The 23666-nt window shown below is 35.4% G+C and overlaps 1 protein-coding gene across 1 annotated transcript in view; it reads right to left on the reverse strand.

The window, feature by feature from the left end:
• Positions 1-23666, reverse strand: part of RNGTT (RNA guanylyltransferase and 5'-phosphatase) — a 319549-nt gene that overhangs the window by 203511 nt on the left and 92372 nt on the right. The window contains exons 10-11 of the mRNA XM_034991369.1: positions 8704-8775; positions 3644-3808 (exon numbers count right to left, since the gene is read on the reverse strand). Of these exons, the coding sequence (XP_034847260.1) occupies positions 3644-3808; positions 8704-8775 (237 nt within the window). The remainder of the gene's footprint in view (positions 1-3643; positions 3809-8703; positions 8776-23666) is intronic.

Below are 23666 nucleotides of genomic sequence, written 5' to 3' on the forward strand. Positions count from 1 at the left end.
AAGATAAAAAGCCTCTGTATGGCAAAGGAAACAATCAACAAAACTAAAAGGCAACCTTCAGAATGGGAGAAGATATTTGTAAATGACATTATCTGATAAATGGTCAGTATCCAAAATATATAAAGAACTTATTAAACTCAAAAAAACAAATAATCCGGTTAAAAAATGGGCAGAAGACATGACTAGACGTTTTTCCAAAGAAGACATACAGATGGCTAACAGACACATGAAAAGATGCTCAACATCACTCATCATCAGAGAAATACAATTCAAAATTACAATGAGACACCACATCACACCTGTCAGAATGGCTAAAATTAACAACACAGCAAACAACAAATGTTGGCAAGTATGCCGATAAAGGGGAACCCTCTTGCACTGTTGGTGGGAATGCAAACTGGTATAGCCACTCTGGAAAACAGTGTGGAGGTTCCTCAAAAAGTTAAAAATAAAACTACCCTAGGATCCAGCTATTGCACTACTAGGTATTTACACAAAGGATACAAAAATACTGATTTAAAGGGATACATGCACCCCAATGTTTATAGCAGCATTATCAACAATAGCCAAATTATGGAAACAGCCCAGCTGTCCACTGACTAACAAATGGATAAAGAAGATGTAGTATATATATACAATGGAGTATTATTCAGCCATTAAAAAGAATGAAATCTTGCCATTTGCAATGATGTGGATGGAACTAGAGAGTATCATGCTAAGCGAATTAAGTCAGAGAAAGACAAATACCATATGACTTCACTTGGATGTGGAATTTAAGAAACAAAACAAATGAACATGGGGGGCAGGGAAGCAAATCAGAAAATAGCCTCTTAACTATGGAGAACAAAATGAGGGTTGCTGGAGGGTAGGTGGGCAGGGGAATGTGTTAAATAGATGATGGGTATTAAGGGCACTTGTTGTGATGAGCACTGGGTGTTGTATGTGTGATGAATCACTAAATTCTACACCTGAAACTAATATTACACTGTACTGTATGTTAACTAAATGGGATTTAAACAAAAACCTGAAACTAAAAAAAAAAAAGTTGTGAACCTAAAACTGCTCTAAAGAAATTATAATAATAAAGTCTTTAAAAATAATAACAACAATACATTAAGATTAAGTAAGGCTTATCTTATCAGGATATATTTTCATATAATTCATGAGATAAACAAATCTAACAGAAAAAGATAACAGTATTATACCAATAGTACATAAAAAGCCATTTGACAACACTGAACACCTATTCTTTATCAGAAACAAAACAACTCAGTAAATATAGAGCCAGACACTTGTTTAACCTGATAAAATAGATTCCAGACTCAAAGGCAATATATTATACTTTGGAGAATCACTAGAAGCATTCCTATTCAAATCAAGAAGAAGACAAGGATTCCTATAACTATCACTAGAATTTAAAACTGTACTCATGCCTAACTGGATCAGATAAGAGAAAAATTAATGTATGAAAAATCTAAAGAGGAAAACTATGTCTATTTATACTTAATATGATTAAATACTTAGAAAATCCAAGAGAATCAACTGTTATTACAAACAGTAACAAAATACAGTGAGAACTGTACAAAATTAGCATACTAAAATCAACAGCTTTCAAATTTAAAAACTCATCTTGTATAAAAGGCATCTGCTAAAGTCCTACAGGTAACATCACCCTTAATGGTTAAAAACAAACTTTTCCTGCTCCAAAGAAAAGGAACAAATATGGCTGTTCACTCTCACTACTTCCATTCAACATTAAGAGGCTCTAGTGCCCCCTTTTCACAGATGACATGCTTGTCTATGTAAGAAGAGCTGATGAAATCTACAAAACGCTAGTAGAGGAATAAGTGAGTTTAGCAAGACTGCAAGAAAAAAATTAATATACAAAAATCAATGTATTACTATACATTATCAACAATTAGAAACTGAAATTTTTTTAAATACTATTTATATCAAACAGTATGAAATAAATCTGAAAAAAGTCAGATGAGTAAAACCTGATCCTTAAAACTACAAAAATGTCTGAGAGAAATTAAAGACCTCTAAAATAAAAGGAGGGAAATACCAGGTTGATGAACTGGAAAACTCAACATTGTTAGGGTATCAATTCTTCCCCCTAAATTGACCCATATATTCAAAGCAATTCTAATCCAAATTCCAGCGTGCACTTTGTAGATACTGACAAGCTTATTCTAAAATTCATATGAAAATGCAGAGGCCTAGAATAACCAAAACTTCAAAAAAGAAGTACAAAGTTGGAAGATAATCCTGTCTCATTCAAGATTTAATTTGAAAAGTAATCAAGATAGTATGATACTAGTGTAAAGACAGACAAACACAATCAAGGGAATAGAACAGACACTAGAAAAAGACCCAAACATATGACAACTTAGTTTTCATAAAGGTGCAAGAGCAACTCAATGAAAAAAGGACAGTCTCTTCAATAATTGGTGCAAAAACAATCAGATATTCATATGCAAAACAAATAAATAAAAATCTACCAAATGACTAAAAACAACTCAAAACGTCTAAGCTATGGAATAAATTATAGTACACTGTAAGATGGAAATCTGCACATCTGTTAAAAAAATGATCTCTACATACCAATAGGGCAAGGGGACTTGAAATATATTGTTAAGTAAAAAAAAGCAAAGCATAGAACAGTGTGTTAAGAAACACCTCTTGGATAAGGTTGGTAAGAATATTAATAAATGTATTTGCTTATATATGCAGAGGAAAATTCTGACGGATACAGTTAGTGCTAATGGCAACAGTTATTCTTCTGAAGTGATGAATAGGAAACTTTCAGAGAAACTTTGCTGCATGACTCTTAACATTTTGTAAACCACATTAATCCATTTAAATAATTCTTTTTTAATTGGCCTTCAAGCTATAAATACAAATAAGTTGTAATTTATATGCAAGGGCCAATACCAAATTGAGTGGATATGAGCAGAAGCAGGTAAGATACAACAAAAATTTACATCATCTAGCATGTGGGATTATACTAGAAAGTAGCTTAAAACACATAATTGCATATGTTGCTATACTTCTTATATTATTCTCTCATAGCCACTCTTCTCCAAAACATAATTTCATGCACATTTTTACTGTCAAATACTATGTAGCGGTTAAAAAATAAATGGCAAACCTCTAAGCACTGACCTGGAAATATTTCCAAGCCACAATATTAAGTGAAAAAAACTACAATCCAAAAAGATTCAGTATGAGCATTTTAAGTATCAAAATAACAGGAAGAAATAAAACCCTCAATATATGTGTGTATGCAAATGAATTTTTTAAATCAGAGTATGCACCAACCACTGGTGACCTGCAGAAGGCATAACAGGTGATTTTCACACTATACCATTCTTTACTGTTGATAGCCTTTTAAAAAACATAACATAGACCGTGAATCAAAAATTATTATGAGAAACAAGAAAGTAACCCAGTTTAAGTTTCTACCACTGAGAATCTTACTCTGGAGAAGACTTGGGAATTGCACATGTTTGTCCAGAATAGTGCTATATTCAATTAAAATAATTTCTGAAAAAATCAAGACAACTGGGCAGTAAAATGTCATTCATATTCCTCTCACAAGCTGAATTATGACACACTGTAAGTACTCATTAGAAAATTTTACCTTTCTTGAAGTATAGATGTCAAAAAATGGCTTATTTCTGACACTAAATGGTTCCTGTGTTTTGTCAATGAGCCCAGTCTTCATTTTTTCATGTCGAGGACTTATTATTTCTCTTTCTATACACTGCAGACGAATATTAAAATCACAATCTCCAACTGGCTGTGCCTGAATTAAATGAGACAATTATTTAAATTTCAACACTGAAAACTATCTTATCAGCATAATTATTAAGGCTGTCACAGTATACATAGCAGTCTATGTAAAGAGCATCCTTTGGAGTTGTCCAATGCACAGTCTGCACAACCACACATGCCAGTCCTGATTTCACTAAACACACCTAAACACATACACGGTTGTTTATTTTAAAATTGTAAGTGCATAAAATAGTATGGGAGAGTGGCATAAATCTTCTCTAATATAAGTTGGTCTGAAGTTTTCACATCTGAATTAAAGTACTAATATACTCACTAATCATTTTATTATTTGAATTAGTAAAATTATATGAATTAGTAAAATCTGTATAAAACTACAATCCACATAATTCAGGAAAGTATAAGCAAATAACACATCAGAATAAGCAACACAATCACTTTGTTGCTTAAAGCACTAATGCTTTACAGACATCAATAAGTAAAAGATAATTATTAGACAAATACATGCTCGACTAAAAACTAATATAGAACAAAGTCTCCATAATATACTCAATTATAGTTATAAATAAAGTTCTCCATATATAGTATATATACAATATGGTACATATATGTGGTACAAATGATTCGAACCATAAAGTAAAAAGTGCATAGACTTTTTCTGTAAATTGAAGGTAGAGGCTTACCCTATCTTAATGGCATATAATAATACAGCCTCTAACATTTCATCTGGGTGACAGTAACCATCCAGATTAGTAGCATCACCTCATATCAAGTACCCCTCTTCTTTACTTTGCAATTGGACACCCTTCCATAAATTTTTCTCACCTTTTCCTCTTCTTCCTCTTCTCTAATCTATACTACTCAACTAACATTTACACAACCCAATGTTTCCAAATAGGTAGGTGACAGTATTTGCTTAAGCTGTGGACATTAAATATGCCTTAAGGAGGATCTTTTCTTTTGGAAGGATGACAATTTTTACACTCAGCAAAGAATAAGGAGCAAAACAAAGCGAGTAAGCCTTAGGTACGAGGTAGTTTATGTTCCCTTTACACAAAGGCATACAACTGTTTGCAAAAGGTATGTATTGAGGAAACATCAGTAAATAATCACAAAGTCCATGTGTAATCTTTTCCACGTCACCTACATCGTCAATAAGGTTAAAAAACCTAAAATATTAGGCTTATTTATTTGACCGATTAGATGAATTCAGACCCCTATAAAGTTAATGTGGAATAAGCAAGTCGTCTGTTTTTTTAAAAAAATAGTCTAACAATTGTCTAAAAATACTTAAGTAGTCTAAATTCTCTCCTAAATACTTTTCACTTAAATATATATATATACAGTGTGTGTGTATACACACACACACACACACACACAAATCAAAACAACAAGAAAAAATTGAAAGCAAGTTCACCTTCAAATCTATGCTGCCTATAGGAAAGGAAGCATTTGTTAGGTAGATGTTAAAACACTGAAAACAGACAACAGAAAGAACTCAGTAACTACTAACTAACTTGCTTCCTAGTTTTGAATTCTTTCTCACTTCAAAATACTACCCATGTTGCCATTGGAGTTATCTTTCAAAACAATGAAAGTGTGATCCTATCATTACCCTAACTAAAACCCTTCAAAAGTACCCTATTACATCCAGAACTAAGCTAAAATGCCTTATTCAAGTCACCTGGCCCCCTATTCAACAATCTATTCACATTTCTTGCTGTGTCCCACATCCCACCACACATCAAGTACACTAATAACCTCTAACGCTCATGACCTCCATGATTCTATCCTTCAAAATTAATCCATGTAACTTTCTCTATCTGCAAGTCCACACTTCTATGAGTCAACTTTACCCTGGTTAAACTGAAATATTCTCACCTCTCTAGTACCTTTCATATATTCCAGTATCTCTAATATACCTTTACTGTTGTTATACTATTATAATTATTTCTTTACATTTATTTCTCATCCATAAGATCGATGGTCCACAAATTTCTTTTGATTTTGTACCCAATCTAAGTACATATCCTAACAAATGCTTACAATTTATGCACGTTAATTTTTAATGAGCTGCATACAAGTACAACTGTGTATGTTATAAAACAGACCAAAATTGAATAAACAGACAAAAAATAAACAAAAGTTCTACTTTCTTCCCAAATCCCACTGCTGAAATGGCCTTCTTTGGAGGCCAATGTACTGAATTACGAGTTCCCTGAAGGCAAGAAATTATGTCTTATTCATCTGTGTATATCCAATATCTAGAACAACAGTTGACATATAAAAGATGATCAATGAAATTCTTGCTGGACAAAATAAACTAAGGGAACTAAAAAGATTTTAACTATTTTTTCAAAACATTTTTTTCTAATAGTGACCTTGATTTGGTGATTCAAAATAAGCTGGTTAATCATAAAGGCTCAGTAAATTAAAGAATTAAATATATGATGCTTTCGATTATAAATATATCCTAATATCAGAAATGTGAAAAAAAAAAAAAGAAATGTGAGGGAAATGTGACTTTAAAATCAGTGAAATATGGCAATAGGCACTCAACAAATACTTATTGAGTAAATAATTATAGACCTAGTAAAAGCATAACTTAATAATTTTTACAGCAAAATATGGATGAATTTCCTAAACAAGACACAAAAGCACAAACTTTGAGAAGGTCTAGTAAGGGCTGATTTCATGAAAATGAAAAACTCCCCCGTGCATCAATAGATACCAATTTGCAAAAGATACTGTTTGTCACATACATAACCAAAAAAGGATTAGAATGAAGAAAAGATAATTCCTACACATTAAGAAGATTGACAACCAAATAGAAAAATTAGAAAATTATTCGAACTTACAATTAAATCTCAAAAGAAAAATCCAAACAAGTAAAAATGAACATATGAATCAGGCTTAACTTCATTAGCAACAATGGAAAAGCAAATTAAAACAAGATCAGATGCCATTTCACACATATCCAATTAGCAAAAATTTTAAACTCTGATAATACCAACTGTGGTAAGTTGTTACACCTACTTCTGAGAGGAATTCAGCAATGTAGCAAATACACCTGAAGTCGCCAATTCAGTCAGAATCTCTATGATGTAGGTAGGGGTGAGGAACTGTACTTTTAAAAACACCTCAGGTGCTTACATCCCAAGAATGAGAATTGTCCTAGAGAAATTCTGATGTATGCACACAAGAATATATAAACTGTTTAATAGTAGTATAACAGCAAAATATGGAAACTCAAATGTTCACCAAAAGGAAAAAAGACAAATTCTGTATATTTATACAAAGCAATACTCAATAGTAATTAAAGGGAATGAACTAAACCTATCTGTATTAATACAGAAAATCTCAACAAAATAATGTGGAGTAAATGCTCGGTACCACAGTACAGTACAGTATTTATATAACACTATGAACTTGCACAACAATACCACATATATTTTATGGACACACACATAGGTAGTAAGGTTATTAAAAACATTCATGGAAATAATAAACATCAAATACAGGGTAGAAGTTGCTTCTGGGTAAGAGGGTCAAAAATAGAATAAGTGAGGTGTGCATGAGAAACTTCTACTGGATCTGTAATGATTTGTTTCTTATTAAAAAGAAAGTGGAGTAAAAATGACAAAATGTTAAGCTTTAACAAATCTGGTGGTTAGTACAAGTGTATTCCTCATATTATTCTCTATACTTTTGTATACGCTGAAATGTTTCATAATTTTTTAAATTAGAAGGCTGTTGTCAAAGACAAAGTTCCCAGGCTAAGAAGTGAACCTGCACAGAACACATATTAAAGCAGAGCTCAGCGTCAAAAGGCACAGGAGACAAAACTCCCACATTCACAACAAAATAATGCCACCCCAACCCTTTATGTCTCATTATGGGCCAATGAACATTATTCCAAAATCTATGATAAGAGTAAGCCAATTCTGGAAAGCATTACTTCTGAGGCATTTAGTAATCACAAACTGATGAAATTAAAATTTGATGGTTTCTGACCTTGAGTCTCTTAAATAGGAAACTGTTTGAAATCTATAAATTCAACAGAAAATGAAATATGTACATTGAAAATTTTCAGGAAAAAAATGCCTTTAAAGTGGAATAATGCAATCCTGAATCTCAATACTGTAATTTAAAATATATACCCAAAAAGGAACTTTAAAAAATTTTTGTTATAAATCTTCAAAATCCTAAAACTTAAACACTTTTAATTCCAGAATTCTTAATTGCTTTCAGTCTAGTTTGAATACTAAATGACTATGCAATTTGAATAATACATGTCTAGAGGAATGATTATACCTTTTCATAGATGTACACTACTGAAAGAGTTTCTCACATTTACAGAAGTCATCTTGTACCGCCTAAATAGACACTGATACTATAATTAAACGTAAACAGGCAGATTCTTGGCTTGTCTAAAACTATAGGAAAGGGATAGAAAATATAATTCCTATTTTTTATATCTATTTATAACAGAATTTTATATTTTGTTTTTAAGTTTCCTGCCTGTACTCATGAATAACATATTTGTGTCCCCAAGTTATACATTCAATACCCATAATCAGTTTCTCTTTTTTTTTTTTAAGTGATAGTAATAAAATCTGTGGACTCCTTTTCTTAATCGTGTACAGGATAACTAAAACCAAGAGTTTCCATCTTAAAAAAAATTCTTATTTTATCAGTTAAACTATCTTTCTTTACTCACTTCAAGTATCTAACAAAATCTAAAGACAAAGGAATGTGCAAAATTATTATTAAAGTATCAAATGAGTAACTAGAGTCACAATTTTTCTTTCCTACTTCTCTAAGGCAGTAACACTTTTTATTTGTAAAAACATTATCTGTTATCTCAGGGACAATTTTTATTTTATAAATTATATTAAAGGTACTTACATTGAATTTAATTATGTCATATATCAAATATCTAGGAACGGCCTGTCCATTTACTCTGTCAATAATCATTTCCTTGAAAGAGAAAAGAAGGTTAAGTTTCTTCATACTTTAATGGCAATTTCTTCAATTTGATTCAAATAAAACATACACAAAGAAAGCACATAAACCATATATATACAACCTGATAAAACATTAAAATGAACACACTTATACCCAGATCAAATCAATAGACTGTCAACATCCCCAAACTCCCTGTCATCAATTTACTCTGTATTGAAGTAAAATGATATGACAATATCTCATTATGTTTTTCTACTTGAATTGCTATGCTATATTTTGTTTTATGTTTGAGTTCCTAAGCAACTATCAGAATAAAGAAACTACAAATTTTAAATTCCAAATATGAAGAATATTTTTTTAAATAATTTTGTGTGGCACCTGGGTGGCTCAGTTGTTGAGGGTCTGCCTTCGACTCAGGTCATGACCCCAGGGTCCTGGGATCGAGCCCCCAGTCGGGCTCCCTGCTCAGCAGGAGGCCTGCTTCTCCCTCTCCCACTCCCCCTGCTTGTGTTCCTGCTCTCGCTATCTCTCTCTCTGTCAAAGAAATTAATAAAATCTTTTTTAAAAAATCATTATTGCTTTAAATTTTGTTATAGGCCACTACATCACAAAATCTGTAGGTATAAATGGTGCCCTTATTGTAAAATATATTCCCCATGCAACCCATGCAGTCTTTCTTGGTCCCATGTCTACTATGATCAAACAGAACAGGACAAGAGAATATATTACATATATAGCCATTAAGTGAAGAAAAAAAAAAAAACTTAAATTCTGCATAGAATTATCTTAAAATTATTAAAAAATAGGGGTGCCTAGGTGGCTCAGTCATTTGAGTGCCTGACTCTTGGTTTTGGCTCAGGTCGTGATCTCATGGGTCATGGGATCGAGCCCCACACACGGCTCCACACTCAGTGGTGAGTCTGCTTGGAGATTCTCTCCCTCTGTCCCTCTCCCTGCTTTCTCTCTCTCTTCCCCACACTCTAAAATAAATAAATCTTTTTAAAGAAAGATTATAGGTATATAATGTAGTATTTCATAAAATTTTAATTCTTTTTTTTTTTAAGGTTTTATTTATTTATTCATGAGAGACAGAGAGAGAGAGAGAGAGAAGCAGGCTCCCAAGGAGCAGGGAGCCCGATGTGGGACTCGATCCCAGGACCCTGGGACCATGACCTGAGCCGAAGGCAGACGCTTAACCATCTGAGCCACCCAGGCGCCCAAATTTTAATTCTTAATAATACATTTTGACCTAATATTATTTTTCTTTCCTCATATTCTTCCCAGGAAACTACGCAGGGTTTTTCTTAACTAATTTCATGACAGAAAATCCACAAAAAACACCTAAAATACAAAGAACACAGTGATGTAGGACAGATATACTTTGTTAAGAAACTATAATTAATTAATTACTTTCCCAAATACGTATTTGTTAACCTGCAGACATTTATGGTTATCATCCTGAACCCAACACATGACATAAACTGAAACACTTTATTATCTTAAACTGTTTACTAAATATTTTTACTTAAATACTTGTATCTGAGAATTTTATAAACCATCAAGATGGCACCAAAAACAGGTTTCAATTCATTGTTATTGTCAAAAGTGTGTGGATGGAAATTAAGTGAACTTCCAAGTTCAGATAACAGACATCACAGAATTTCTCTCCCAAATTATCTGATGAAATGAGCAAAAACATGTATTTCTTTGAACATTAAAAAATGGCAAAACGGAAAATTTATTATTAGCAAGCAAAACAAGTAAAAATAAATATACAAGTAACAATTAAAAACTGAAAACTACCAAGACTGTGGTAAAACAAAAAGGCACACCAGGGTTCAGCTCCAAGCCCACTAAACCCCAAGAAGCCCTACTTGTCAACTGACAAATTCTTGATAATTGTCACTATTACACTCAAATATAGATAGAAACAAATTCAGCAGTTATTCTTGTCTTCTTTTTTTCTCTCTTCTGATTGGAGTAATAAAAATAGCACAATACTCTGTGCCTAAAGAAACACTCCTGGACTCCACAATGAATTGAAGAAATAACCTGAGCATTACTGGAATGATATATGGCTCCCAATTAGCTGAAGAAAACATTCGCTAAAAGCTTTTTAAAAAGAACAGAACCCAGGGATTCTAACAAAAGACCCAATAAACTAGGCTGAGCTCTTCCCAAATGACCTCCCCACCACAATGTCCCTCTTCCCCAGAGCTGCCATCATTACCCTAGGTTACAGAAAAGTAGATAAACATAAAATACCTCAGCTTAAAACTTAGTTAAGAAAATTGGAACCCTTCTGTACTGTTGCTGGGACTGTAAAATGGTAAAACCACTATGAAGAGTGGTGTGACAGTTACATCAAAAAGTTAAAAATAGTACCTCCATAGGATCCAGCAATCTCACCTCTGGGTATATATCCCAAGAACTGAAAGCAGGGTTTTGAAGAGGTATTTGCACATCCATGCTTATAACATCATTATTCCAACAGCTAATAGGTGGGAACAGCCCAAATATCCATCAACAGATGAATGAATGAATAAATGTGGTATACAGATGTAGCAGAATGTTATTCAGCCTTGAAAAGAAATCTATCACATGCTGCAACATGAATAAACCTTGAAGACACTATGCTAAGTAAAATAAGCCAGTCACCAAAAAGGCAAATCCTATATAACTTCACTTATATGAGGTATCTAAGTAGTTAAAAACACAGAAATAGAAAGTAGAATGATGTTCTCACAGGCATACAGGTAATGAGAAGTTATTTAATAGGTACAGAGTTAGTTTTACAAGATAATGTTCTGGAGAACTGTTGCACAAAAAGGTGCATATAGTTAACACTACTGAACTGTATCCTTAAAAATAGTTAAGATAGTAAATTTTATGTTATGTGGTTTTACCACAATTATAAATTTTTAAAAATTTTTAATAAAATCCAGTTAGGAAGGAAAAACAGATTCCCTCTTCTAACCAAACTGGAGAATCAAGAATTAGATTTACCATCCCGTCTGAAACAACCAAATGTGGACAAAATAGAGGAAGCAATAATTTTCAAGGCACTAGACATCCAACAACAAAGGACAGTAATCTTCTGATTTGTTTAGTGTATATTTTTCTGGGGTCGATGTTACCATTTTAGCATTTTGTTCTCTCATTCACCTATTCTACTCTGGACAAAATGACAAGATGGAAAAACTCACCTCAAAAAAAAAGAACAAGAGGCAGTATTGAATGCCAGGGACCTAATCAATTCAGACATTAGTAAGACGTTGGAACAGGAGTTCGAAATAACGATTATAAAGATACTACCTGGGCTTGAAGAAAGCATAAAAGACACTGGAGAATCCCTTTCTGGAGAAATAAAACAACTAACATCTAACCAAGTTGAAATCAAAAAGGCTATTAATGAGATGCAATAAAAAATGTGGAGGCTCTAACTGCTAGGATAAATGAGGCAAAAGAGAGAATTACTGATATAGAAGATCAAATGATGGAAAATAAAGCTGAGAAAAAGAGAGATACACGCCTACTGGATCACAAGGGGAGAATTCAAAAGATAGGTGAAACCATAAAGTGAAACAATATCAGAATAATTCGGATGCCAGAAGAAGAGAGAGAGGGGCAGAAGGTATAATGGAGCAAATTACAGGAGAGAAGAACTTCCATAATTTGGGGAAGGAAACAGGCATCAAAATCCAGGAGGCACAGAAAACACCACTCAAAATCAATAAAAATAGGTCAACACCCCAACATCTAATAGTAAAACTCACAAGTCTCAGAGACAAAGAGAAAATCCTGAAAGCAGCTCAGGACAAAAGGTCTGTAACTTTCAATGGTAGAAATATTAGATTGGCAGCAGACCTATCCAGAGAGTTGGCAGGCAAGAAAGGACTGGCATGATATATTCAGGGTGCTAAATGAGAAAAATATGCAGCCAAGAATACTATATCCAGCTAGGCTGTCATTCAAAATAGAAGGAGAGACAAAAAGCTTCCAGGACAAACAAAAACTAAAAGAATTTGCAAACACCAAACCAGCCCTACAAGAAATATTGAAAGGGGTCCTCTAAGCAATACGAAAGAGCCTAAAAGTAACATAGACCAGAAAGGAACAGAGACAATATACAGTAACAGCCACCTTAAAGGCAATACAATGGCACTAAATTCATACTTTCAATAGTTACCCTGAATGTAAATGGGCTAAATGCCCCAATCAAAAGACAAAGGGTATCAGATTGGATAAAAAAACAAGACCCATTGATATACTATCTGCAAGACACTCATTTTAGACCCAAAGACACCTGAAGATTTAAAGTGAGAGGGTGGAAAACGATCTACCATGTGAATGGGCATCAAAAGAAAGCTGGGGTGGCAATCCTTCTATCAGACAAATTAAATTTTAAAGCAAAGACTATAGTAAGAGAAGAGGAAGGACACTATATCATAATTAAAGGGTCTATCCAATAAGAAGCTCTAACAATTGTAAATATTTATGCCCCTAACATGGGAGCAGCCAATTATATAAGCCAATTAATAAAAAAATCAAAGAAACACATCAATAATAATACAGTAGTAAAAGGGGACTTTAACAACCCCCTCACTGAAATGCACAGATCATCTAAGCAAAAGATCAACAAGGAAGTAAAAGCTTTAAATGACACACTGGACCAGTGTGTCTTCACAGATATATTCAGAACATTCCATCCCAAAGCCACAGAATACACATTCTTCTCTAGTGCCCATGAACCATTCTCCAGAACAGATCACATCCTGAGTCACAAATCAGGTCTCAACCAGTACCAAAAGACTGGGATCATTCCCTGGATATTTTCAGACAACAATGCTTTGAAACTAGAACTCAATCACAAGAGGAAAGTTGGAAAGAATTCAAATACATGGAGGCTAAGGAGCATCCTACTAAAGAATGAATGTGTCAGGGGCGCCTGGGTGGCTCAGTCGTTAAGCGTCTGCCTTCAGCTCGGGTCGTGATCCCAGAGTCCTGGGATCGAGCCCCGCATCGGGCTCCCTGCTCAGCTGGGAGTCTGCTTCTCCCTCTCCCTCTCCCCCTGCTTGTGTTCCCTCTTTTGCTGTGTCTCTCTCTGTCAGGTAAATAAATAAAAATTAAAAAAAAAAAAAAAAGAATAAAAAAGAATGAATGGGTCAACCAGGAAATTAAAGAATTTAAAAAATTCATGGAAACAAATGAAAATGAAAACACAACTGTTCAAAATCTTTGGGATGCAGCAAAGGCGGTCCTAAGAGGAAAGTATATAGCAATATAAGCCTTTCTCAAGAAACAAGAAAGGTCTCAAATACACAAGCTAACTCTACACCTAAAGGACCTGGAGAAAGAACAGCAAATAAAGCCTAAACCAACCAGGAGAAGAGAAATAAGAAAGATTAGAGAAGCAATCAATGAAATAGAAACCAAAAGACCAGTACAACAGATCAATGAAACTGGGAGCTGGTTCTTTGAAAGAATTAATAAGATTGATAAACACCTAGACAGACTTATCAAAAAAAAAAAAAGAGAGAAAGGACCCAAATTAATAACATCATGAATGAAAGAGGAGAGAGCACACCAACACCAAAGAAATGCAAACAATTATAAGAACATACTATGAGCAACTATATGCCAGCAAATTAGATAATCTGGAAGAAATGGATGCATTCCGAGAGATGTTATCAACTACCACAACTGAAACAGGAAGAAACAGAAAACCTGCACAGACCCATAAACACTAAGGAAATTGAAGCAGTAATCAAAAATCTCCCAAAACACAAGAACCCAGGGCCCGATGGCTTCCCAGGGGAATTCTACCAAACATTTAAAGAAGGGTTAATACCTATTCTTCTGAAGCTGTTTCAAAAAATTGAAATAGAAGGAAAACTTCCAAACTCATTTTATGAAGCCAGCATTACCTTGATCCCAAAACCAAAGACCCCATCAAAAAGAACTACAGACCAATATCCCTGATGAACATGGATGCAAAAATTCTCACCAAAATACTAGCCAGTAGGATCCAACAGTACATTAAAACGATTATTCACCATGACCAAGTGGGATTTATTCCTGGGCTGCAGGGCTGGTTCAACAACTGCAAATCAATCAATGTGATACAATACATTAATAAAAGAAAGAACAAGAACACATAATCCTCTCAATAGATGCAGAAAAAGCATTTTACAAAGTACAGCATCCTTTCTTGATTAAACCTCTTCACAATGTAGGGATAGAGGGTACATACCTCAATATCATAAAAGCCATCTATGAAAAGCCCACAGTGAATATCATCCTCAATGGGGAAAAACTGAGAGCTTTTCCCTGAAGGTCAGGAAGACGGCAGGGATGTCCACTATCACCACTGCTGTTCAACTAGTACTAGAAGTCCTACCCACAGCAACCAGACAACAAAAAGAAATAAAAGGCATCCGAATCGGCATAGAAGAAACCAAACCCACACTCTTTCCCAATGACACGATACTCTATGTGGAAAACCCAAAAGACTCCACCCCAAAACTGCTAGAACTCATCCAGGAAATCAGCAAAGTGGCAGGACATAAAATCAATGCACAGAAATCACTTGCATTTCTATACACTAACAATGAGATAGAACGAAGAGAAATTAAGGAATCAATCCCATTTACAATTGCATCCAAAACCATAAGATATCTAGAAATAAATCTAACCAAAGATGCAAAGGATCTGTATTCAGAAAACTACAGAACACTCGTTAAAGAAATGGAGGAAGACACAAAGAAATGGGAAAACCTTCCATGCTCATGGATTGGAAGAACAAATATTGTTAAAATGTCTATGCTACTAGAGCAATCTACACATTTAATGCAATCCCTATCAAAATACCATCAACTTTTTTCCCAGAGCTGGAACAAATAATCCTAAAATTTGTATGGAACCAGAAAAGACCCCAAATAGCCAGGTGAATGTTGAAAAAGAAAACCAAAACTGGGGGCATCACAATCCCGGACTTCAAGCTATATTACAAAGCTGTCATCATCAAGACAGTGTGGTACTGGCCCAAAAACAGGCACATAGATCAATGGAACAGAATAGAGAGCTCAGAAATGGACCCTCAACTCTACGGTCAAATAATCTTTGATAAAGCAGGAAAGAATGTCCAATGGAAAAAAGTCTCTTAAACAAATGGTGTTAGGAAAATTGGACAGCCACATGCAGAACAATGAAACTGAACCATTTCTTTACACTACACACAAAAATAGACTCAAAATGGATGAAAGACCTAAATGTGAGACAGGAATCCATCAAAATCCTTGAGGAGAACATAGGCAGCAACCTCTTTGACCTCAGCCGCAGCAACTTCTTCCTAGAAACATCACCAAAGGCAAGGGAAGCAAGGGCAAAAATGAACTATTGGGACTTCATCAAGATAAAAAGCTTTTGCAAAGCAAAGGAAACAGTCAACAAAACCAAAAGACAACCGACAGAATGGGAGAAGATACTTGCAAATGACATATCAGATAAAGGGCTAGTATCCAAAATCTATAAAGAACTTATCAAACTCAACACCCAAAAAACAAATAATCCAAGAAATGGGCAGAAGACATGAACAAACATTTCTGCAAAGAAGACATCCAAATGGCCATCAGACACATGAAAAAGTGCTCAACATCACTCGGCATCAGGGAAATACAAATCAAAACCTCAATGAGATACCTCACACCAGTCAGAATGGCTAAAATTAACAAATCAGGAAACGACGGATGTTGGCGAGGATGCGGAGAAGGGGAACGCTCCTACACTGCTGGTGGGAATGTAAGCTGGTGCAGCCACTCTGGAAAACAGTATGGAGGTTCCTCAAAAAATTGAAAATAGAGCTACCCTACACCCCAGCAATTGCACTACTGGGTATTTACCCCAAAGATACAAATGTAGTGATCCGAAGGGGCACGTGCACCCCAGTGTTTATAATAGCAATGTCCATAATAGCAAAACTAGGGAAAGAGCCTAGACGTCCATCAATAGATAAATGGATAAGGATGATGTGGTGTATATATACACAATGGAATATCATGCAGCCATCAAAAAAAAAATGAAATCTTGCCATTTGCAACAACGTGGATGGAACTAGAGGTTATTATGCTAAGCAAAATAAGTCAATCAGAGAAAGATAAGTATCATATAATCTCACTGATATGAGGAATTTGAGAAGTACGACAGAGGATCATAGGGGAAGGGAGGGAAAAATGAAACAAGATGAAACCAGAGAGGGACTCTTAATAAGAATCTCTTAATCTCAAACCATAAGAGACTCAAACTCAGGAAACAAACTAAGGGTTGCTGGAGTGGAGCGGGGTGGGAGGGATGGGTCGCTGGGTGATGAACACTGGGGAGGGTATATACTATGGTGAGCACTGTGAATTGTGTAAGACTGATGAATCATAGACCTGTACCCCTGAAACAAATAATACATTATATGTTAATAAAAAAATTTAAAAAAAAAAGAAACAAAAGGGGCGCCTGGGTGGCTCAGTTGGTTAAGCGTCTGCCCTCGGCTCAGGTCATGATCCCAGGGTCCTGGGATCGAGCCCCGCATCGGGCTCCCTGCTCAGCGGGAAGCCTGCTTCTCCCTCTCCCACTTCCCCTGCTTGTGTTCCCTCTCTCGCTGTGTCTCTCTCTGTCAAATAAATAAATAAATAAAATCTTTAAAAAAAAGAAACAAAAAACGTGGGTTGGTTTGTTTGTTTGAAGATTTTATTTATTTGACAGACAAAGAGAGAGAACAAGCCGGGGAGAGGCAGGCAGAGGGAGAGGGAGAAGCAGGCTCCCCGTGGAGCAGGGAGCCCGATGTGGGGCTTGATCCCAGAACCCTGGGATCATCACCTGAGCTGAAGGCAGATGCTTAACTGACTGAGCCACCCAGGTGTCTCTGGGGGTTTTTTTTTGTTTTTTGTTTTTGGGGTTTTTTTTTAATGAAAAGAGCATTAATAATCAAATCTTCAAACATGTGAAGGGTAGAAATAATGGCAAAAAAAAAAAAATTCTACTCTTAAGGAAAATTGTAAACCCATAAATAAAAGATGCTCAACAAACCCTAAACATAAAAAAAACCTGAAGAAAACTACAAGATACATTAACTTTATATTGCTCAAGAATTTGTTACAAATTGCTCCATCATCTGCTCTCCAGATGGCTGTGGAGAAACCTGTAGCTTAAATCCTTCATTGGGGGGTCGCACCCAAAAAAAAAAAAAAAAATCCTGCATGTTTAACTTTTCTATATTCCATTTTCTTTTTCTGAAGTCCCCAGGTATCCACCCTTCTACCTATCCATCCAATACTTCCTGAGCCCAAACTATGTATTAGACACAGCCCTAAATGCTGCAGAATTAAGCATACAGTCTTTACCTTCCAAGGAGAGTCCCAGGAAGAGAAGAAAACACATTAAGTAGCTGGGTCCAATGAAGAGTTCTAGTTGTTTTGGTTTTTTTTAGAGATTTTATTTATTTATTTGAGACAGAGAGAATGAGAGACAGAGAGCATGAGAGGGAGGAGGGTCAGAGGGAGAAGCAGACTCCCTGCCGAGCAGGGAGCCCGATGCGGGACTCGATCCCGGGACTCCAGGATCATGACCTGAGCCAAAGGCAGTCGCTTAACCAACTGAGCCACCCAGGCGCCCGAAGAGTTCTAGTTTTAACGACAGATGTGAGTGAGTCACTCTATATAGAGTGACCATGCAGCTTACTGTCTGTATCAGAATACTTCTGAGAAACAGATTCCTATTAATAACTACACCAAGACAACAGATGTAAACCTACACTACTTCAGCCAAATAAGGACATATGGTATAAGCTAAACAAGTAGTTATTTCTAATTGAAGAATAAGAGAAAGATTTGATAATAAGACATTGTGACGCATTAGTCAAATCCTGAAAGATACAAGTGGATATTTCCTAGCAGGACGGTAAATGAGCCAAACAGTATTACAAAGGCATGAAAAATGGTGGTTTTGAGTAAACTGTCCAAAGCTCAGTACACATGGAGCTTATGGTTCAAGGGTTCACAATCAAAGACAATGCTAAAGATATAAGCATGGCCCAGATATAAAGAATATTATGTTTAGTAGTTCGGGTTTCATGATATGGGCAATGGGGAACCACTGAAGGCTTTTAATGAGAGGAAGTAATTAACTGTTCTCTGGAAACCTGTAGACCTTCAAAGCTCATCTCAAAGCTCAAAAGCTCATCTCCCACTTGATTCTAATTACCACAGTCCACCCAGTTGATGAAATGTTCTGGAATTAGATAGCAGTAATGGTTGCACTGTGAATATATTAAAGACTACCAAATTATACAGCTTAAATGGATGAATTTTATAGTACATGAATTATATTTCAATTTTTAAAAATAAAACTAAATTTTTAAAAAAAAATCCTAAAATCAGTTCCTCAGAATGAAGGAAAACGATGGAACCCTAGATACACAGCGTATGTCAGCTATATGCATACTGGTTATATACATTCTGTGACTATAGGCACAACAAAATGACTGAAAGAAAATACAACAAAATGTTAAAATGTAACTTCTTGACAGTTGAATTTTTCTACTTTATGATGTACAGACTTTCTAAAATTTTAACAATGAGTATGTATACTCCTTCACAAAAACATTAACAGTTGAAAAGGCATGCCATTTTTCCAAGATTCTTGCTATTAACTTTGGTGATAACTGTTATATTCTCCTCTTAACCTCAATATAAAATCAACTGAGTTTCACTGTTTCAAATGAATTAATGCCATATTTCTAAACTCCTATTTTCCACATTTTGTGGGTCAAAGAACATAATTTAGAGAGCAAAACAAAAGCTTCAATGTTCACATCTGACAGCCAGACAATTAGGTAGTTTGAATTATTCTTGGATTTGGAATTTTACAAAAACAATTTGCAAATGAAAATGTAGAAGAAACAGGAAACTACAGAGGACTGTTTTAATTAACTAACTGGAAAACAGATATGGCAACTATAATTCTGGTCCAAGTAAACTGACATCATGAATCATATTGCTATTTTAAAACTTAGCAAGAGTCTATTATGCAGCTTTCATTTGTCCAAGTTTGGGGTGAAAATAAATAGTATTGCTCAGTTAAATCTACAGATGATTAAACATCTAATTTTTAAGCATTATTTCCTACCTGGAATGCCCTCAGGCCGTGTCCAACAAAAATCTCTTTCTAAAGAAATCTTTCCGTATCTAATGCCAATTCCTCTATACAACATCTTTCATTCCAAACTAACTAGATTTAATTTACTTCTCCTCTAAACCACCACTGGACTTTTAAAATACCAATCGTCAAGTTATTGTTTCATTTAAAGGTCTCCTCCATCACTACCAATTTTTCTCCACCCGTACTAAATGAATTAAAAAGTCTCAAAGGTGGGGCACCTGGGTGGCTCAGTCGTTAAGCGTCTGCCTTCGGCTCAGGTCATGATCCCAGAGTCCTGTGATTGAGTCCCACATCAGGCTCCCTGCTCAGTGGGGAGTCTGCTTCTCCCTCTCCCACTCCCCCTGCCTGTGTTCCCTCTCTCACTGTCCCTCTCTCTGTCAAATAAATAAATAAATAAAATCTTTAAAAAAAAAAAAGTCTCAAAGGTGAGGCCTTTTTTTCACCCCTCTGCCCTCCTGGCATAGCAATTTGAACATGAAAGGCATTCAAAAAATAGTAGTTCAATGATAAACTATGCTAAGCTGTGGCAAATGCTTTAACTTAAGAGTCTTTTTCTTCCTTTTATTTTATTGATTATAATGCTGAGAAACTGTATCTTAAATGAGGTAACAAAAACAAAAATGTTCTTGCTGTTCCCGTGAAATCACTAGCAGAGCTGCCACACTGGCTGTGCAGTTTACAAACAGCGCAACTCCAAGGGTGCCAGTCACACGAACTATAATGAGAATGGAGCACCCTGGAGACGTGCAGTGCACAACACTTCCAACCTTACATAGTGGCTCTGTCAACCACTGGGGACACACACCCATATATGTTCCAAATGTTTATGTATATATACATGTCATTTTATTACAAAATGACATTTTACTACAGCCCCACACAGTACACAGTACTCTTTGTTTTGTGACTATATTTACTCTGCTCGGTCTCTGCCACTACATCCAACCATACTACCTTCTATCTTCCTTTCTAATCTTTACTACCTGGTTCATAATCATCCTCTCAACCTGGATTCCTACCATCACTCACTAGGAACCACATAATATTTTCCTTGATCTTACTTCCACTGCCCTTCTTCACACGACCTCAACCTCTCAACCTCTCAACCTCCCTAAGATCACATCCTGAACCTTCTCATCACCGCAAACAATACCTCAGAAATAACTAATACAAGCAGCCTATTCTCCCCTCAGTCTTCCCTCTTCTGGTTTGCATACTCCAATGTCTAGCTGGTAAATAAAAACAAAGCACATGGGATAGGGGCCACAAGCATTCAAAACACTTGGAAAGTGATATTCCCTCTGTTAAACAAATGCATATTTTATGCATGTGATTTTCATTAGGATCATCCTATCATTGAGAATTTAAATAAACATTCACAAGCCACTTCCTATCCAATAGTGGATAAAAACCAGAAAGAGGGGCGCCTGGGTGGCTCAGTTGGTTAAGCGACTGCCTTCGGCTCAGGTCATGATCCTGGAGTCCCGGGATCGAGTCCCGCATCGGGCTCCCTGCTTGGCGGGGAGTCTGCTTCTCCCTCTGACCCTCCTCCCTCTCATTCTCTCTGTCTCTCATTCTCTCTGTCTCAAATAAATAAATAAAATCTTTAAAAAAAAAAAAAAAAAACAGAAAGAGGAGCAAATTTCACCTTAAGACAAGAAACCATTCTCATACAAATTCCAGAGAATTATTAGCCACATGTATTTCAATCTGGCTCATGAAAAAGATTCAACATTGAAGAAAGGTTAGAAATTTTAAAAATGTAAGTAAGTAGTATCTCTGTAGAAAGGAGACCGGCAACTGTGAGAAGTTATAATAAAGATGTAGAGTCCCTTTTTCCTCCAAAGAAAGGCAGTGAATGTGTGGCAAAGAGATAAACCATACAACCAAAGGGTGCCTGGGTGGCTCAGTCGTTAAACATCTGTCTTCGGCTCAGGTCATGATCCCAGGGTCCTGGAATCGAGCCCCGCATCAGGCTCCTGCTCAGTGGGAGGCCTACTTCTCCCTCTCCCACTCCCCCTGCTTGTGTTCTTGTTCTCGCTATCTCTCTGTCAAATAAATAAATAAAATCTTTAAAAAAAAAAAAAAAACAGTAAAGAGAAAGATGAATAGTCTGAAGGCAAGCCTACCAGAGATTACTCTGCAAAGTATAAGCTTATTGTTGTATAGATTTGCACATGAAGTATAGCCTAACTTCTTAATCAAATAGCCTATTCACCCAAAAGCTAAAGAGAGCAAGTGGCAAACCTCAGAATAGCCAGGAAACTGGGTGCACTTGGACTGCCAAACATTAAACTGTATGCTTAACTCAAAGTATTAAAATCAATCTAAAACTACCACTGAAAGACCAAAATCCCAATAGAATGAGAAAACAAATCTAGAAAGAAACAATGATATATAAGGAAATCCATGATACAATAAAAATTATATATCCAATTAAAAAGGAAAAATAGATTAGCAGAATGGTGTTGAGACAACAGTTTAGACAGTTGGAAATAAATAAAATCATACCCTTTATCTACTCCTTTTATCAAAATGTATTTCAGGTAGATCAAATATTTAAATATACAAATAAAACCATAGAAGTACTAGAAGGAAATACGGGTGAGTAATAATTCTAAAGTAAAAATATGAATAATAGTAAGAAAAATAAGTAAAAATTTCTAAAAATGACACAAAAGCCAGATATTAAGAACTAAAATGTTCATAATTTTACCTACATAAATTCCTATATAAATTTAAATTTGTGCCACAAAAAACACCAAAAAAGTAAAATACATTTTTTCAAAATATGTGTCACAAATACCGTAACAGACAAAAATTTCTTATAAATCAGTAAGAAAAAGATGAACACCCAATAGAAAAACATATAAAGGATCTGAACCAGCAACTCACAGAAGAAATAGAGTAAATCATAAGGAAGTAACAAAATGTTAAACCTCATTAACAATTCACATAAATGCAAAAAAAAGTAAACATTTATTTACTCTGTGTCAGACACTAGTATCAAGCACTTTATAAACTATCCAAATTTATCTTCACAACAGCACCAAAATTTAAGTACTGTCTTTAGCCTCCCTTCACTACTGAATAAATTATTTAAATCCCTCATATACCAACTGATGAAGCCAATAAGGCACCAACAGTTAGAGTCAGAGCTCCTAACTACTATGCTATACTGTCCTATAAAAAAGAATTCCTTCTCTCATCAAATTAGAAAATATTCAACTTTCAAAACCCAGTGTTAAAGACAGTGTACAAATTCTTTAAATATGGTTGGTAGACTTGTGCATAGGTTCAAACTTTCTGGAAAGAAGGGTACTAAGTATACCTGTCAATGTAGTACAATGCGCACGCCCTCAAACATAGCATACTTAACAAGGTAGAGCTACTACCATCCCCTCCTTAGGAGCACTACTCCTCTTACACTCCAAGCTGTAGTACTACCAATGAGTGCCTGGCCTCCACTGTCATTCTTCCATAGGTATATAAGTCAGGCAAGGCCCTTTGGAGTCTTCCCTGGGAATGACATAAGGATGTTGGAAGAAAAAGTTCTCTTTCTGCTTACACTACAATGCAACTTGCCTCTCATTTGAAAGAGTCTTCATGAAGAATGAGACCAAACAGACAAGTAAAGCAAAGAAAGAGAATGACAGAGCCTGGCCAGTATCCTTTGCGGCCCCAGATCCATCCTG

This window comes from Mirounga leonina, unplaced genomic scaffold, assembly GCF_011800145.1.
Source record: "Mirounga leonina isolate KUSES-001 unplaced genomic scaffold, KU_Mleo_1.0 Mir_53, whole genome shotgun sequence".
Taxonomy (NCBI): domain Eukaryota; kingdom Metazoa; phylum Chordata; class Mammalia; order Carnivora; family Phocidae; genus Mirounga; species Mirounga leonina.